At 43.1% G+C, this 19,219-nt stretch overlaps 1 protein-coding gene across 1 annotated transcript in view; it reads right to left on the minus strand.

The window, feature by feature from the left end:
- Positions 1-988: 988 nt before the first annotated feature.
- LOC104506800 (unconventional myosin-X-like) overlaps positions 989-19,219 on the minus strand; it is a 23,319-nt gene continuing 5,088 nt past the window's right edge. Inside the window, 12 exon segments of the mRNA XM_010147876.1 lie at positions 989-1,308; positions 3,041-3,164; positions 4,025-4,182; positions 5,347-5,541; positions 6,464-6,606; positions 8,977-9,032; positions 9,818-9,911; positions 13,303-13,398; positions 15,628-15,871; positions 17,196-17,319; positions 18,534-18,846; positions 18,848-19,215. Of these exon segments, the coding sequence (XP_010146178.1) occupies positions 989-1,308; positions 3,041-3,164; positions 4,025-4,182; positions 5,347-5,541; positions 6,464-6,606; positions 8,977-9,032; positions 9,818-9,911; positions 13,303-13,398; positions 15,628-15,871; positions 17,196-17,319; positions 18,534-18,846; positions 18,848-19,215 (2,235 nt within the window).

Raw genomic sequence — 19,219 nt, forward strand, 5'->3', positions numbered from 1 at the left:
GCTAGCCGGAGTTAAAACCACAACAGAAGGTTAAATTCATGTGAAGAAGTACAGTGATTTGTGAGCTACAAGGCATCAAAAGATTACTGCAGGATTACAGCAATGCTGTAAGATTGTAATGCATCTCTGATATCGAAACCAACCTACAAATGTTTTATCAGCTGCAATTTGTTGTAACTCTGAGACCAGTTTATTAATTGAGTTAAATTAAGAAAGTGAATCGATGTTGGATTTTTTCACTGTAACCGTTCTGTAAAGTGATCAGTATTTTTCACTAATCTCACTTTGGTTAAAAGGTCTGTCTTCAATGGAAGCATTTTACAAACATTTATAAAATAATTACATTTAGCCAAGTGATTTCCAGAGTCTGTGCCCTAGCACAAAGGCAGACATGGCTTTTACATTACTGAGAATGGTTTGTTGGTAGAGGACTAACTTCCCTAATGACACCCTCTTTGCATTCTTCCGCTGCATCAGAGGGACTCCACATTCTGGTCAGTGCTGAACTGTCAAAAACATCGTTTCTTTGTTAAATAGTCACTAATGTCTTAAAATTAGATTTGCAAACAGACATTTCTACCTCCAGTACATCTTTAAACATCCCAGCGCTGGCTGTTGCGAGCAACACGTGCCTCGTAAAGCTGAGGTTAGCCGGCTGAGGAGTTTGTAACAGGTCGGACAGTTGAGAATGGGACCTGGGAGTACTGGCTCTAAGTAATTTAAGCATCGTTACACAACTACAGAAAACCACCGGCCTGTCGCCAACGTTAACAAATTACGCGTGTGGTTTAGTAGGATTTTGCTTGGCTCTTCCAATGAGAAGAATTCTACCTAGATCAAACAACTCTCTGACAGCATTTTTCTTAGATTCACTGTTTGCCATAGCCAGTTCACTAAATGAACGCATCTTGTCTCACTTCGAGATGTTTAAACACTGTTACAAGCTGTGGGGAAGAAAACAGTGCGTGAAGGAGCTGCTTTTCTCGCTCTAGGAGTTGAAAGCTTCTCACCTTTTGAGGTGGAACTTCAGATACTTGAGGATGCTGCGACTTGGCAGGAACGTGCAACTCATGCAGGTGAGTATTTGCCAACTGTACAGGTTGCCCACGCTGCCGGGGTTCGGCACCTTGTTGGTCTGCTTGATGAGCTGACAGTAGAGCTCGTCTCGAAGAGGGCGTAAATCGTGCCCCGTTTGGAGGATACCTTGGATTATAGGGATGGGATCAGACATAGACTCCAGCTGCTGTAAAGAATTAAATATCTTGATGGCTTCGTCCTGCAGAGTTGTGTAGCCTTTGTCTTTCAGCACTACAAAAGGAAAATAGGGAGAAAGGTGCTTAGACTGAGATATGGAAGAGAATCACTCAGGCTTAACATAGGAATTGCTTGGAGCTATTTGGCTGTTATTACGCAGGATATTAGAATGGATCTTTTCCATTTCAAATGTATGATGCACACTCATTTTATGAGCTATTTTTCTATTGAGATTTGATCCGAATGTCACAAAATCCCGTTCTGACATTTTCTGACGGCACAACTTAACGCGTGTATCTTGCTTGATCAGAGGGTGTGTGATGGAGCATCTTCCTTCCAGAGCAAGGCACACTGCTGAAGTGTCTGTCACTTTTTCGCTGTCACAAGACAGTGAAAGTCTCGTCAGATGATAAGTGAGGTACAGCATGACTGTGCTACAGAAAGTGGCAACGGTACGCAGCACCACTTTTGTCTACAGCAGCAGCATCTCAACTAAACCCAAACAATGCTACTAAACAAAATCATTGCTGTGAAACTGCAACTTCCTTTTTGAGTGATGGAAAAGAAGGTGATTGGTTTGTGTAATACAGGTTGTTCAGCGTGGGCTAACAACATTCACAGTCCAGTTAAGAGCACCGTGCAGTTCTCGGGTTCAAGAAACGGAAGAGATTGCTCCGACGTCGGAATCAGTTAGGCCTACGCACCATCAAAGCACAGAACAGTACAAACGTATCTTACAAAGTTTCCAACCTGTCATTACATTAATACAGAAAATTACTAGACCTCAACTGCAAGTCAAGGCAGTAACTGAGCATCAGTTCATCTGTGCAGCCGTATTTGGGACAGAAGGACTTCGGCAAGACTTCCACGGCAGAGGAAGCGAGCCATTCATGTCTGAGGAGAAAAAAACACAACCAGCTCAAGTGCCGAGAAGACCAGAACTATGCCTTGCCACTGCACAGGAGGAAGGGGAAGAGAAGAGAAAGGTTTCTCCTAGGATTTTCCTTTTCCTTGTCATTAGAGCAGGAGGCTATCGCTTGAGTTATCAGGAAGTCTTACCTGAAATACCTTAGCTTTTAATCTACTGTGACCTCCCACCCTCCTCCCAAGGATCAAACTCCTGATCTGAGTCATATCTTGTTTAATGATAAAATAGGCAAATCCGCTTAAGGACAACAAATTCACAACCATCAGCAGCTCTGAACCATTAATTCAAAACAGACTTCTAAGTCAGTGACTGAGCCAAGGGTATTAAAAGACATGATGACACCTGTTTCAGGAGTAAATAAACCATTACTTTTTCAAATCACATCCACTCAAATGTTTTTTCCCATAAATAATGCTTCCCAACACAATGGATGAAACTTACACTTGATAATTGGAAGCTGTGGCTGCTGCAGCTCCCCGCATGGGGTAGGAAGCAACAAGGACTTGGGAATACAATTCAAGAAGCTGAATGAACTGGGCTTAGTCATATATATTCCAGAGCAAGGATTTTCAAACTCAGTGGCCTTAGCAGTGTTGCTGAGGGTAACAAACTTGTATCACAGCAGCGGCACCAATCTTCCATCTGTAAAGCCCGAGCAGGAGAACCACAAGCCCATGGCTCCGTTCTACACAAACTGCAATTCTCTACCTCCCATAAGAGAACAGGGAAATGTGTCTGTCTGTGTTATACACATGTATTTTGCCCAGTATTACTTCACTGTAGCCCACTGACTAGAAACTCGTGTCCCCTGGTTTAGTCTTTCATATGGAAAAGTGTTTGTATGCCTGAAAAACTTACAGTTCAGATTGATGTCCCCATACGGCAGTGGCAGCAGTGGCGAGTGCAATGGATGATGAGTGTAACGAAGAATAGGGTTCCTTTTATAAATCTGTTCAACCACATCAGCATTCAGGCAGTTTTCCTGGTGGGGTAAGAAAAAGAAAAGCATGATTCGGTTGGCCGTGAAAATATTAGCCATCAGTGTTACCGACACTGTTTGGTGCTAAATCCAGTTGTGGGTACTGAGGCTCCCACAGCGCTCCACGGGCTAGGAATGCTCAGCGTCTGCCAACCTCAGGCCTTTCATAAGCTCACTTTATCTCTGCAGTAAAAACCAAACCACAGCAGAGCTGCGGGATACCAAAATACAGTTTCATAAAATGTTTTTGAAGCGTGTAAAAAGCCGTTTTACAACCTTTTTGCTCCAGTATTTTGTAATGGGAATTAAGACATCTTTCATTTAAAAATATTTCTCCAGCATAACTCATTGGCCTTTTCAGTTAGAATCTGCAGGAGTTACCAAAACAAAATAGTCCGGAAAAACTGCTGCTGTAAACCTGATGCACCCACTCTGGCGTTTCAAAACTGTTTGTTTTTAGGTGCTGTTTAACAGATCTGTGACCACCGTCTTCTTATCAATCCTCACCAACCAGGCCTGCCAACCCACGAGCCCGCACACCGCGCTCCACCGCCTGGTATAGCAACAGCCTGTCAGGTTACACAAACTGGTAAAACCTGTTACTGTTTTAATGGAAAAAGTCACCTCCTTGCCCTCCAAGCTGCACTTTGCACTTTGTTCTTTTAGTGTTGAGACAGAAATTCCTTTACCTGGCCAGCGACTACATTCAAGTTCCACAATTTCAGCCCATATCACTGTGTGATTAAAACTCACGTTTTCTGCTTTATTACTCCCCATGTCAAAGCCAACTTAAAAAAGAGACTGATTTCAAATATGTAAGCAACCGTTCTTTCCCACCCCGTGCCCTGCCTGGTTGTGCCTACCTTAATATCCTGAATAAGCTGCTGAGTCGGTGTGTCGATCGGCGCTTTTGTGTCAATCACGTTCTGGATGGCGCTTGACCAGCGGGTCGCCTCGTTAAGCAGCTTCGTATAGAGACGGTAACAGTGTTTGCGTCCGTATACGGTTACGTTCCAATAACCTACAACAGCAGTACAGATTATTAATCACAGAAGCTGCATCCATAAAAATAACCCCAACTTCTATCTGAAAACAGCTGCCGTCCCATCAGACCGCGAGGGCTGCATTCCGGATCACGCTGGCAGTGGTTCAGGAACTAAGTAGTTGTATGGCCAATTAAGTATCGTAATACAGGTACTACACTACTAAAGGAGACTCTCTCCTTGAGAACAGCCCGGGAGTAATCTCAGAGCGCAGTAATTTTAGTAAAAGTGAGCACAGGACAATGCTATGGAACACCCACCGTCACGCAGCTTCCCATTTTATCCAGTAATTTTAGTAAAAGCGAGCACAGGACAATGCTATGGAACACTGGCTGGCTACTTGTGGGCCCTACTTCTCCAGTCCCGTCGGTAACAGGAAAATCTGAGCCAGCCTTGCTTGGCGCGCGCGAGCCTTTCATCACCTACGGCACGCGTGCGAGCAGGTATAAAGCACCGACTACCTCTTCGCTGAAAAAGTCATTAATTTCACACCAACGAAGTGGCAACCGTGACAGGAAGAGCATCTCAGTTCCAATCCTCTCTGCAATGCTGTACAGGCTTTTTATGAAGCAGATTCAATTAAAGACGTTCTATTCCATTGTTTGCTAGCAAAGGCCTCTTTGAAGTGTCAGTGACACTGATGGGATTATACAGGACTGTTAACAGTCGCTTCTCATTTGCCAACAGCCACTTCCAAGTTGAAAAAACAGTTTTGAAAAGGCACAGGGGAGCTGACTCAGATGTGGTATGTAGGTTAGCACAAACTGGACTATTATTCTACATCTCCCTATACTTGCTCCACCAGTATTAGTCCTCACAGTTCCTCAACAGGTAAAATAATGTACGAGGAGAGCGCTACCCCTATGTCTTTCCTGGGTCTTTGATGTGTTAAGTGTTCACACTAAGTTAGGAGCAGTGTCAGTCAATGATAACTTGAATGTTGGTGAGAACAACTTTTACTGCTGTACACATTATTTCTATTTTTCATCCAGTACTTCCCTGTAAAACGCCTCAGAGACTTAGAAACCTGATTTGGTCGAACTACAACTGTAATAATGCATCAAAAATGTTGTTATGCACTGTTTGCTGCATTCCTAGGTAGGCAGGACAGAAGGGAATGGAGAACATATTTGGGCAATTACCCGTCTCTTTGAAGATCTTTTCATCAGGTGGGACCACTGAGCAGAGGCTGTTTAGGACCAGTGTACCCAATTTCAAAGCATTTTTCTCCGAACTCTTGTAGTAGTCCAGAGAATTGTGCGTCAAAACAAACCAACGCTTCTTCAGTTTTAATGAAGACATCTTGGGGTTGTTTTTTACTTCCTTGTGCAGCCATCCTGTTAAAGACACAATTTGAAGAACACTTTTTAAGAGCTGGGCAAAATTAAGTTGCTATAATTTAGTTGTATACTTTTGCACCAACAAAAACATGCTGTGAATAGTTTACCATTAAAGAATGGATATAGACCGGTTGGAGCGAGTCCAGAGGAGGCCACGAAGATGCTCAGAGGGCTGGAGCACCTCTGCTATGGGGACAGGCTGAGAGAGTTGGGCTTGTTCAGCCTGGAGAAGAGAAGGCTCTGGGGAGACCTTATTGCAGCCTTCCAGTACCTGAAGGGGCCTACAAGGAAGCTTGGGGGGGACTTTTTACAAGATCCTGTAATGACAGGACAAGGGGTAATGGGTACAAATTGAAAACAGGGAGGGTTAGATTAGATATCAGGAAGAAGTTCTTCATGGAGAGGGTGGTGAGGCACGGGAACAGGTTGTCCAGAGAAGCTGTGGATGCCCCATCCCTGGAGGTGTTCAAGGCCAGGCTGGATGAGGCTTTGAGCAACCTGGTCTAGTGGAAGGTGTCCCTGCCCATGGCAGGGGGGTTGGAACTAGATGATCTTTAAGGTCCCTTCCAACACAAACCATTCTGTGATTCTATGAATTTTGAGTAAAATTCTCAAACAATCACATGATGAGGGTATTGTACAAAATCCATACAGAACTTTTCTACTTTGGTGTTTACCGAGAAAAATTCTTCTGTCAACTTACAGAAACGCTTTTATCATCATTACAGTGTTTTCTTAGATGGCACAGCAGAAGTGTAATTCCAGCTGTGTTAATTTGTGTGTGAACTCCACAGTACAAGGATGAGGCTCCACCACTGCCGTGCAATGCTGGCACATTACCCAGGCTGTGTCGCGGGAACAATCTCTTCGAAGCTTAATGAACATTACCTGCTTTGTTGCTGCCCCACTCAGTTCTTACCCCTCACAATGAATTCTTGTCCCTCCACTCTCGTGTCCCCCTTCGACCTTTGCAGCAGCGTTATCCAGTGATGCATCTCTTCAGGAGTGTCAGCGTTACAGTGAAGCACACGATTAGCGGTGATGATCACAAACGAGTTGGGCCTGCGAAAATAAACAAAGATCGGAAAAGCCTTTACAATCAACATACGTACTGTTCACTTCACTCACCGTAAGCACTATCCATCGTCTGCATTTTCTATCCAGACAAATACTGTCCACCTAAAGTATTTATTTCAACACCATCAAACCTATAAAAAAATTAAGCATTTGAAAGGACTCAGCTACGTTGAATTCACACCAAAATACTGAGGCTCCAAATGGTGGGAAAGTTTAAATTGCAACTTGCCCTGTCTCAAAATAAATCTACAGTGAGAAAAACCTCCGATCCTTAATCAGCTTTGGATGTGAATCAGAATTCCGTTTCAGGGTCAGATCTATTTAGAGTGTGCTTCAGTAGTCACATCAGCTAACACCAGCTTCAGTTCACAAAGGCCTGCAGTGAACACAGACTCTTTTATTTTTAATGCAGTGCAACCCAATTCGCAGAGGGTACAATCTATTTTTAATGAGGGTCTGGCTTTCACCCAGTCCTACACCAGGATCCCCTGAAGCGTGAAGAACTAGCCCAAGTGAACTGTGCTGATGGCTCTCTGGATGAGAGAGGCAGGTTCTTCAGCCTACAAACACTTGCTTTAACCCTTTACCATCAATATTTTCATCCTGGAACACACACAGTTTTTAAGACCTGTATCAGGTAGAAAATGGGAACAATACAGTCCGGGCCACCCCACGCACGGGTAGGTCAGGGGCCTTCTTTTTACCCTTCTTGCAAGAAGGTAACTAACTGGGTAGAAATCGGAATCAATCAAAAAATTGTTCATGGGGATGGAGAGCCCCACCCAAATATGATACCATTCTCCAAAAACATGTAAAAGCTAGATGGACGACAGGATGAAGAAAAAGGGAAATAAACTGATTAGGAGGTAAAATTAGAATACCGTGTGAAGGGAGATTACAGTAAATGAGGTAACATGAGAAACATCTAAGTCACCTTAAAAGTTACCTAAGAGTTATTTGTCTACAGCTGGTGCTCACCAGTGCCACAGCAAGGGGTAAGGGAGCGATGAGAATCCAAATGCTTCGGCACAGGCACCGTGGAGCTGAAGCGCTGCCTTGTTCAGGAAGGGTGGTGGATGAGGAAACAAGTGGGCATGTGAACTGAAGAATTTTGTTGACCACATTTTTAAAACGTGTGAAGAGGAGGCGGCTTCAGGCTGAGCTACGTGAAGCACACTCTGGAAAGCTGGATAATGTGATACGCGGGACAGCAGCTACAGAGGAGCTGTAGCAAGAGAACTGAAAAAGGAGAGCGCTAAGGTATAAGCTACGGTAGATCAAGCTATCAAACAGGGGGTTATGAAAAACAGTAGCCAACCTTCCAGGCTTCCCTCTCCTCCTTCCTGGTTCAGGAAAATAATGGAAGCCTCGTTCCTGGGATTCTTTCTGAATAGAGGTTCAAAGGGCTCTCTGCTCAGCTTCTCTCTTTTGAGCTCGCAATTGTATGTTCATGTGTGTCAAGGTAAAAATAATCTATTGCCTGTAGTAGTCAAATTTGTTTCCTAATTGAAAAACCTGCCATCACTGATTTAGACTCAGAGAATTAAAAAGAAAAAGTACAAGAAAAAAAAAAAAGCTGTGTGAAAAATGCTTACAGAAGAAACGCCTTTCTCACTTAAAAACCTTGAAAGGTCTGTGCATCAGTGTTGTACTGTTTAGGAAACCTGGGTTTACAATCGCAGTTACTTGTGGTATCGGGGTCTTGGCAGGCCAAAGACAAACCAGTCACCCATCTGTTCCCCACACGTGCAATGAAGAGACTGGAGTGAACTCCTACAGTACAAATAATACACCACACAGCCAGTAATCCATCACAGCCTAAGCCCAGATTACTTTTTATCCCCCAAAACACTGTTATTAGTTCAAGAACTAAGAATACCCTGACAGTTATTTTTTATGCTGCATTGTCTTCTTCATTACAAGATGTTTTTATTCTGGGAAATAAGTCTCATCCCTGTAGAATACAATGTTCTTACACGAGAAGCTGAACAAAAAAATGTTAAAATGAATTTTTTCTGCCTACTCTAATGCTCGAAGGCTGAAAAATAAGATGCTCTTTTACAGGAGCATTACTTGTATAAATAAAAGAAATATTTAATCTTCTACTTTTGGATCCTTTTAGTACCTGAACAATTCATATATGAAGCAGTGTCAGGAAAGTTAGTGAAGCCTCCCCCACAAAACCACCACCATTCCTATTCCGTGTTTTAACATGTGGTGTTTAGTACTATGAAAAGGGAGGCAAAATGAATCATTTCAGTGCATGGTCGGTCAGTAGAACATAAGGACTGAAGTATAAAGCATGCAACTTTGGCTAGAGAAAGCAAAAAGTCACCAGGCATGGTTGTGACTTACCTGTCTGGATTGTCAGCAGCACAGACAGAATCAATTAGTCCTACATCGAGTGTACCCTATAAGCAAATATCCAAGCAGAAAAGGAGGAAGACATTTACTATTACATTACTCACAGTACTCTTCTCAGGGACAGGTGAAAGGATTAGCAGCTTTGATCAAGCCAAATGAACTGCAGATTGGGACATCAGTTTCTCTTAGCCATTAAAACTGCTGAGGAGAAAACTAAGAGACTCAGACAGATCCATTAGAAGATTATCTCTAGCTAAGCTGGAGGCAGCTCAAAAACTGCTCTTGTTTTTCCATGCTTCCAAAATGTCCTTGAATGTTTCACCTAAAAGCCCCATCCCAGTATCAATGCCACCCTCTCAGAACAAACTTCTGAAACCACGAAGCAGAAGTTTTTATTTCCCTTTGCTCGATACTAGGTTCCACATTTATCCCATTAATTCCCAGTGCATGCTGTGCAGAATGATAAATGCAGGACCAGAGACATCTCAAATTTTCATTTCCTGGGTTTTTAATTTACTCGTCAACTGTACCTTTGCAAAACTTCAAACTCAAGCATACACTGTCATGTGACAGGGAAGTGGATCAGAAAAAAAACCCCGAACCCTCAAAACACCACTCGTATTTCACCGAGGTGAATGACGGGAGAGGAATCGAAGTCAGACTCCCTCTTGTACAGTCACAGGATCACGGACGTGGAGCCTCTAGCCAGTGTCACTGCTACCACCACACTTAAGGAAACCTAGGTTGTGACTCTCAGAAGCTGTGGCCACCACAGTGCCCTTTGTTTTCTAAACACGTTGGCTTTGAAAAGCTCCTTCAGGTTTAGACTTACCACGGCATTCTGTGGATTTGCCTGCTCATCGTGCATCTCTCGGATCTCTTGCTCTGTGGACGCGTGGACCTGACTCAGTACGCTGAACCACTGGCTGTGGAGAGAAAGACAGCAGTGTAAGTAAAAAGTTGCTTCTGCACAAGCCTTCTGTCACCTTTGTTCTGCAGAGATCTAGCAGGTTCCGCAGCTTTGTGAAATTGCTTAAGATTCCTTTTGTCCACCTGCTGCATAAAAGCAGCAAGGCTTTACGTCACTTCAAGTCATACTGGGTCCAAGCAAGCCCCTCCAGAGCTCCTGTCCAAGCTCACCTCACACCCTTCTTCCTGAAGGCACAGACCTTGTACAAAAGGTGGCATCTCTGAGAAACTGAAACCTCTGAGTGCTTAGAGTGTTTGTAACACATTCCACACGTTTCATTTGGAAAAACCATGCGTTTCTACCTGCACCCAAAGCCTTTAATGGCAAACCCAACCGTCAGATTATAAACTCCGCTGTGCCGACAGTGTGACCGGTACTAGTTTCTTACAACAGTACTTCTGCAGAGACCACCCAAGTCCATCAAGTTCTCTGCAGAAGCACAACAGAGAAGGGAGAAAGAATAAAATCCCCTAGCAAACACCTCTATGGTTTTTGTTCCCTATGGAGCACTGGAAAATCCAGCTGCTGGAAGGACCAGTGAAGTTGAACCAGAGCCAATTAGAGCCACTCCAGTGGCCTTGTTTATACCCACAACAGGAAAACTGGCAGAGAGGTTTCCACCGCTTCGGCCCTCAGTGCTGAGCAGCAGTTGCAGAAGGATTTAATTCCAACCACAACTCCTGCTTCTGGGAAACCTCTGCCCTCCTGGCACTTGTGTATGATAAAGCTCAACTGCTCTAAGCAATCCCACTGAAATCTGAGGGCAGAGCTTGGCCTGTTTGGCAGGTTCCTGAATGCCATTCTTTGAGATATGAATTTGCCATTCTAACAAAAACCACTCGGGGCCAAGTTTTCAAAGGGCTCCAAAGCCCAGCCTTTAAAACAGACTCCTCGCTTTTTGGCAGAGGCATCTCCACCGCCACCAGACTGAGGAGACGAATGCAAAACCACCGGCTTTCGGTGCAAAGCTCTCTTGCCTGCAATAGCTTATAGTCAGAATTCCCGCCAGTGACGCTGAAGCGCTGCCTCCTCAACTCCAGCATTCCAAAGCCAACGTTTCCCCATAACGCAGATATCGGGAGACCGACCTGCCAAAACGGCCTGAGAAAACCCGTGCAGTCTGTCAAACAGCACCAGCGCTGCTGTGCCATAAATCCTTCCTAACAGCTCACGCTTGCGTTAGAAACAATGCAAGGCATGAAGAAAAACAAAGGCTGAGAGTGCCTGACAATGAAGAAGAGAACAGATTTAGTCCTCATTCTCTCGTTCAGACTCAGAGATGCCCACAGAGAGGTTGCGCTTAACACTCACTTTGCTGGATGCAAGGCAACGTCACTGAAAAAAAAAAAAAAAAAAAAAGGGAAGGGTCATCTGAAGAGAAGGATCCATCAGCTGAAGAAAACTAAACCTCATCTACCAAAAGATTCCCACAAATTAGCATTCAGCTTGCCTTTTTGGGCCAGAGGATTGCAAACGTATTTAAATGTCAATCTTCTATTTAAAAAAGCAAACCAAAGGCTTCGTAACACCGTATGCACAGCTGGTAATAGTTTATGACTAGATTTTAAAGAACCAAACCCCACCTTTCGGGATTTCATGTATTCTTTGTCTAAACAATGAAAAACGAATTAAGCATGGCACTTTGCAGAAGACAAAGGCAGATTTGGCTCTCCTTTTGCTTTCCTCCCTCTCAGGACCCCCCCTTTGTTTTTCAGCTGAGTCCTAGAACCCAGGAATCGGGGGAAAAAAGACAGTCTAGCTGTTTGAAAGAAATAAACCTTCAGCAATGGCTGCCCACTGAAGCATTACTTCTTTCCTCAAACACACTTCCATGATCAAAATAGTAATTCCTCTTTTGTGGGGTTGTCAGGTTTCTGGTGCTTTTTCCTGTCATTTGAACAGACCAAGCAACCCCCGATCATGACGTAGCCCACGCACAGAGTATCTTTTTTAACAGCAGATCCGGAACCAACACAGTCCAGTAATTACGTACTTCACTTTTAACAGTGCCAAACATTATCGAGGCTTTGGCTCAAGCCCACCCCCAAATCCTTACACATCTCCCTCATTAAAGCTTTACGGAATGACTGGGAAAGCAAGGAAACGTGAAATACACCGCTAAAAAGTAATTTAGTCTGGATGGCGCGTTACGTGTGCTACACACAACAACAGTGCACAGTGTCTCCTCCTCCACCTTTGAGAAAAAAATGAGAGATATGCGTGACAGCAGACAAGTCTTTCTGCTGATAACTCCTAATTGGTCCCCAGGGCATGCACACAAGTCTAACAGAAGAGACTTCAGCTAAGCCTTCATTATAAAATATACTTGCATCACACAAGAATCTTAACAACGAGTAATGGTAAAGCTCACGCTTATTTCAAGGGCAATTTTGAAGATGTCTGAAAAATGAAGTAGGATTCTGCATTGTAAACATTCCTAAATTTATACCTGGGGTCCTGTGATCAAGGAAGGAATTACACCTTTAAAAAGAACAGAATACCAAACGACTTTCAAGGCTTCAGAGCAAAACTAGCTCAAGTGATGTTGACATAGGCCTCCTGTATTCTGGCCTTGGGGCAGCAAGGCAGTAGGTAATAAGCTTTGATTACTAAGTTCACTTTATTTAAATGCTTGATTTTTATGGGCAAGCATATTATGATCACGCATGAACTACATGTGTGGATTTTTTTAAAAAAAAACCCATGATGCACTACAACTGATCTGACAAGTCAAGCTTGCTCCTCTCACCTACCAGCCTGCCCTGACAGTCTGATACGGATCCTTCAGCAACAAAAGCAAGACCCTTTTTACATCAGCAGAAAGGGGGATACTCTGTTGCGTGTTCCTATTCATGAACACGCTTTTACCCTAAAATCCAGTGACCACATTACAGCTTTTAGCTGGGGGGGGGGGGGGGAAAAGTAGGCTCTGCTTAGGCAAACAGACCCCCAACCCTAAAGAACAGCACTGTATTTCAGTCAGAAATCCATAAAGACTGATGTAATCTACGCAGCGAAACACAGCAGGGTAACGATGGAGACAAGCATCGGTGGCTGCCACGCTACAGACATACTGTGTTGCTGAAAGTTGCTAGCAGTATGTGGGCAACAGCCAAGTTTGAGGTAAATTTTCATTGGCAGTTTGACTCTTCCCAGTCATGTGCTGCCACAAGATTTTCTTCTCAGCAGGCCTTTCGAAAAGTGTTAAATGAAACATGTTTAACACAGCCTGAATATTTTGTGACAGTGGGCAAACTAATTAATGACAAGCACAAGTCAGAATAGTGTAGAGGTTAAACGGGGGGTGAGGAGACCAGAAAAGAAAGAGACCTGATGATTTCACCTACCTTGCATCCTCGGGAGACTCAGCAATTAAGTGGTAGGTCCTATCCCCCATTATTAAATCAATACCATTTTCTTTTCCTGTATTATCAACAATCTCTCTGAAAAGAAGAAAACACCAAGATTAAGCATTAGATGGTCAACATTTTGAAAATTCTGCTCTGCCGAGAGGCTCACACACATCCCATATTTAAAATATCATCATTCAGCCTCCACAGGGTTCATTTGCAAGACTCACCGTGTGCTTTATCAGACAGTATTAATTCATCAACCTCTAGCCGATGTGTATTCTGCCCATACAGTACAAATAAATATTCAAACCACCATGAATGCCACTGCCCCAAGCTGACTGTTCTGTTGCTGTTTTAACAAGAACTATAGAAAAAGCATTATCAAAACTCGAGAGAGGCGAGGATAACTGAGCTGAGAAATGGATATATTTCTGAACTGATTGCATACCCAAGTAATTTTTGGAGTGGTAAAAAGAAAGCTCTTGAAGATTAAAAACAAAAAGCAAAGAAAACCTCGATTAGTGATTCTGTGTGGTTGTGAACCAGCATAAAGACAATTCCAAACATAAATTCCAGAAAAAGATGAACATACCTGCTGAAAAGTTACATCTTCCTAATTTGTGGTTCGGACATCTCAGTCTCGACATAGTATAACAATCATGAACCACAAAGCACAAGGTTTTTAAGGAGTAATTTAAGTCTCACATCAGGTTTTCCTGAAGCTTAAGAAATCAACTTGATTTCCTTTTGGATGTTTTACTGTGTTTCATGGAAGCTTATTATTTCCTTAACTAGCTATACTTCCTTATCAGCTATACTATTCTCATAAATCTCTACCCTATAAACAATCCTCTGCTTATCAGACTCATGAGGACAATTTATCTGCTATTAAAACAAAAAGCTGTAATTCTGTACTGTTTTCTTTGATTTGGTTTCCTTCCCTCCCAACAGCAGTGTATGGCAGAATATCTCCCTGCTCTGTGCTTTAAGTGTTTCAGCCCAAGATCTACTCAATTTGAACGGGGTCCCTAGTATGGAGTAGTGAAAATATGTAAGTCACACGATCTGCTGGGATATTAAAGTTGCCTAGAAAAGCTCTTGCTTCTTTCTTATGACATACAACTCTTTGAATACAAGTAGCCTTTCACTTTTAGCTATTTATACGCAAACTGTTCAAATTAGATTCAACAACCTTTACCTGACAATTTTACTTTTACAGGATGCAGTCAATGAAACAATGTGGTAACAAGAAATAAAGACGGTTTAAACATACTAGAAAAATATGCTAAATAAATTCTATGCTACATGAGACAGTCAAATCCAGTTTCAAAACAAACAAAAAAAAATTGTGGTAGGAACTTCAGTCTCTATTCAGAGATTTACTTGACAGCCAGCAGCCTGTCAAGGTTTTACAAGAGCAAGTCAGGATGCTCACTGAAACCATTTACTTTGTCCTGCTTGAAATCAGGCTCAAGCCACGACTTCCAAAGAAAAGATTAATCTAAGCTTTCAATTTAGTTTAAGTACTCTGCTAAATTAACAAAGTAAAAGGGACAGTTGCAAATTACAAGGAGCAGAGACAGCCATTTCTATTTTTCTCTACCTTGCAAGAAAGCTTAGGCACATTTTCATACAGAAATTAGACTACCAACATAAACACACTCTAATTTTTAAATTAGTTAGATAATCCATAAATTCATCAAGTATAGTGATGGTTTAGAAGGCATAACACTATCCTTTAAAATACTTTTGGGATGCATGCTCCTGGAATTTTAAGATGTAAGGAACTGTACTTAGCAAGACATAAGTTATTAAGTTAGGTTTAGTAATTCTATTTTTTTTTTAATGAATATACACATTTTAAAGACTTTTCTACCACTACCACAATTATTTCAAACATGAAAAAAATTGCAAATGCATACAGAAGATACAGCTTTGACCCGTGCTAACTTGAATACACTTAGGGCCTATTAAGTCCACCCTCTCCATTCTAGGTTTGCCTACAGCTACAGACTTGGCAACACGCCCCAAACCGCCTTGGGAATCATTACAGACTAAGTAGGGCCTCTCGTCTGGGAGAAAGCCTGGATGGGTTCATTATGGCAGCAGTTTTCTGGCAGTGGCTTAGCTCTGGAGCACTCCGTAGACTTCAGAGAGAGCCAAGTAACTACAAGACTTGCTCTCCGTAACTTGATCGCACCCACTCTCACGCTTGCATTCACACAATCTGAAGGCAGGCCACCCAACGTCTTCCCAGATTAGGCCCCAAGAAGTATTCAGGAGGAGCTATGGCTAACATATAAACACATATAAACCTACTTGGCTGTTCGGACGTCAATGGCACCCTTTAGCTTTTCTTCGCTGTCATTTTCAAAGTACATCAACCTGGACTGTCTGAGAACAAACCATCGTTTCTTCCAGTTCCTTCTGGAAAGTGTAGATGATCCACCCCCTTTTTTGTGAAGCCAACCCTGCTTAAGTGCTTCCTGCTTGGAACGAAACCACAGGAAGGTCTCATCTTTCAGGACACACCAGCGTCGCTTCCATGTGTTTATTAAGCCACCTGGCAAGAGAGACAGATGTGGGTTTATACGTAGTTAAGAGAAACAATTATATTGTAAAAAAGAGGCTGTGACCAAACCAACGCTGGAAGATGCTGACCAACAATGCTGTACTTCAACTGAGTCTCTGTTATAAGGCACAGAACTAAAGTTCCCATTTTTGCGTATACTGAAGGCCACCGATGATGTTGGAAACCTAAAGGCCCTTAAACCACAAATTATAATAAATGTCTATGTACAAAACCATATATGCAACAGATATATAATTAGATATACTTACACATAACATACACAATAATAAATTAGTAAAAAGTTGTACTGTGTATGAGATCTTCAACACCATTTTCAGTGTATCTCTTCAGATAATCTAAGAAAAGTTTAGTGTTAAGCTCTTTCCTCTCTCCAGCTTTCTGAAATACCTATGGTTTTTATAAAGTAATAATGTTCAACTCAAACCCACAAGGCCCGAAAAAGCTGTACTTACAGGAGGAAATACCGCAGTGCGAGCTCAGTTATACCACCGCCTGCGTACACTGAGCCTTGACTACTGTCTCGACCTTGTCAGTGTTGTCAGAGTGGACAATACATCTCGCACTGTAGTTACAGTAGCGAAAACCTTAGCCAATATGGTCCTGTTATGCCACAAAAACTTACTGTTAATGATGCCAGAAGGTAAAAGCCATGCCAGTGATCACTGCGTGCATTATTTTTCATGCAAACATTGCTGTGTGCACATTCATCAGTGTTCCTATGCCAGGAAAGTAAGTTATGCTGCAGTCATGAGTATCAGAGATTCATCTGGATCATAATTTACCACCAATCATCCGCAGACAGAACCAAGAGAGCACTCTTGTGTATATTCTTTCAGGGTCTCTCACAGCCCTTTGCTACACGTATCCTTCTCTGGGTCTTTTGGATCCCAAATGAACGTCAACTGAGGTCAGTAAAACTGGTCTGTGATGTGGAATGCTGTTTATGTTATAAGGTTTTGGGAGAAGAAAACAGCTTTCCTCAAAATCTGGTACAATTTGACTTTGTGGGTTATTTTGCTATATTTATACTGGATATTCCATTATTTACGAGCCAGCAAAGATGTAAAATGAAACAGAGGCAGCCCAAAACGTTGATATTTCTTTGCAGATGGGAAAAGTGCTGCCAGACATAAGCCACTGAAAGCAACTTAATTTGAGAGCAGCGCTCTCCAGACTTTTCTATTACCCTTTAAAAAATTAGAAAACAGATTAACCCTATGGGAACTGGAATGCAAGGCATAATAAACGTTTCTGGCTATTTCGTATACTTGGCAAATTCTGATTCACCCCGTACCTTTCATGTACAGAAAGCTGTGAAAGTAGGGCAGGCTGACACAGCTGTAGACCGAATCCCTCCGGTAGGAAAGTTCATCATCCGTATCAAACCTGGAGTCAAAATCTTCTTCACTGTCTTCAAACTACAGAAGAAATGAATAAAGGTGAAACCATCTCTCAGGAAAGAGTTTAGATGGAATTGGTTTAGAAGTCTTCAGCTAAAACATTTTATGTTGTATTAGAAGGACACGATTCCTCATCCGTTTTCACCCAGGTCACAACGGAAGGAGTACGCTGCAGTTAAGCTGCAGCCAGTCCTGTTCTATGACACACTAATGTCACGTAGCAAATCCATGAAACAGCTTTATAGCCACCCGGGGAAGTTGTCCCTTCACAAGAGCGCGGCCAGGGCAGGCTGCCCTGTGCTACCTCCCTCCGTCACTGAAGTGTGGTGGGTAACAGCTTAGAAAAGCCTTGAAAAAGAAACATGGCACAGACTGTGGCAACGGCTTTCCTCCACCCTCAGCCCAAATAACCAGAACTCCTGTTCCGTATCGGACTCACACCCAGAGCTGGGCAACACGAAGGGGTCCTCAATAGAGACAGTGTTTTCCTTTTAGGCAAGAACTGCCAACTTATCCCAGCGACCACCATAGCTCTTTGACCGGCTTCCATAGCCTCGACTGTAATAGATATTTTAGTGTTACCATGTTCCTTCCTAATTCTGTGAGTGGCAGGGGGAATCATATTCTTCCAAAAATATCTGTAGGAGTAAAGCCCACAGTACACTCGGGAAGCACTGAAAAAGAGCTCCTCAGTATGAGTATCTGGCCTCATAATTTTTTTGTATATATCTAGTTTTAGCCATCTTGTGAAATTTACTCTCCAATTCATCTCAAAAGACACCTGGCATTTCAGGGACTTCTGCAAGCAGCTCATTCCATACTACTGCAACTTGCATGCATAACTGAATCTGTTTTTTCTGAAGTCAATTCCCCACCATGCTACCTGGTGCCCCCTTCCCCATTCGAAACACAGACAACACAGAAGAATTTTTGCTTACGAATCGCATGCAAGGCCACGCACTGAGCTCCTCACCAAATAACGTGCAGTTCTGCATTAAAGCAGAAAGAACCATACCCCTGCATAAGCCCAGGACTGCAGGCAGCATCCGAGCTGCCTCTAACCCTAACACACTCACCCCAGTGGCATCTTGAAGGCAACAGCCAACTGTGCCCACATGTGCTGTAAGACAGCAGTAAGAACGGCTACATGACTCTACGGCTGCAGAGTGGAAAAACATAAAGAATCAGAAAGCACATATCCATTATTAGACAATAAACCCACCGATACTTACAGAAGACTGAGCTCCTTCAGAGCTGAAGCGGTATGCTCCAGAGCTATTGTATGTCCCCACTGAGTATCGGTAGTCCGGTGACCACTGGCTACTGTGCGAATTAGAGAAGGTCACACTGCTACCAGAAGTGATAGCACCATCTTCATAATCGTCTTGGTCGTAATCGTAGTCTCCATCGGGAGAAATAAGTTCCACAGAGTCTGGGGGTCTACAAGACACGTTTTCTGGCATGCAGTATGTGGATTCGCCACCTGAAGAGTTGTGCAGACTGACTGTCTCGTGGGTAGGAGGTATGAGCATGGTGTTGCTAGCACACAGTATCATTCATGTAGGGATCCTCTTCTGAGGAATCATCACTTGTTCTGATGCCACTGGTCCTTTGATCAGAGTGGCCATGCTCACTTGGGTTGGGCGAATCCTTAAATGCATCGTCATCAGCTTCAAAGCCCTCATCTACCTCCTCCTCGGGATATGGCTGGCTGAAGTTAAAATTGGGCTTTTCACTGCAGGCGTTTCCAGCTTGTTCAGTCAGCTCAGCAGGATACCCATTGCCTACAGAGAGAGACATCTCGATGTTTCGGACACATTCATCAATCTCATCAAAGTTCAGAGATTCCAGGAACTCCTGGGCTGCTCGACATGCTTCATCCTCCAGCCGTCGGAGTTCCTCATCTCGAAGCTGCTGC

Source organism: Eurypyga helias, unplaced genomic scaffold, assembly GCF_000690775.1.
Source record: "Eurypyga helias isolate BGI_N326 unplaced genomic scaffold, ASM69077v1 scaffold36422, whole genome shotgun sequence".
Lineage (NCBI taxonomy): Eukaryota > Metazoa > Chordata > Aves > Eurypygiformes > Eurypygidae > Eurypyga > Eurypyga helias.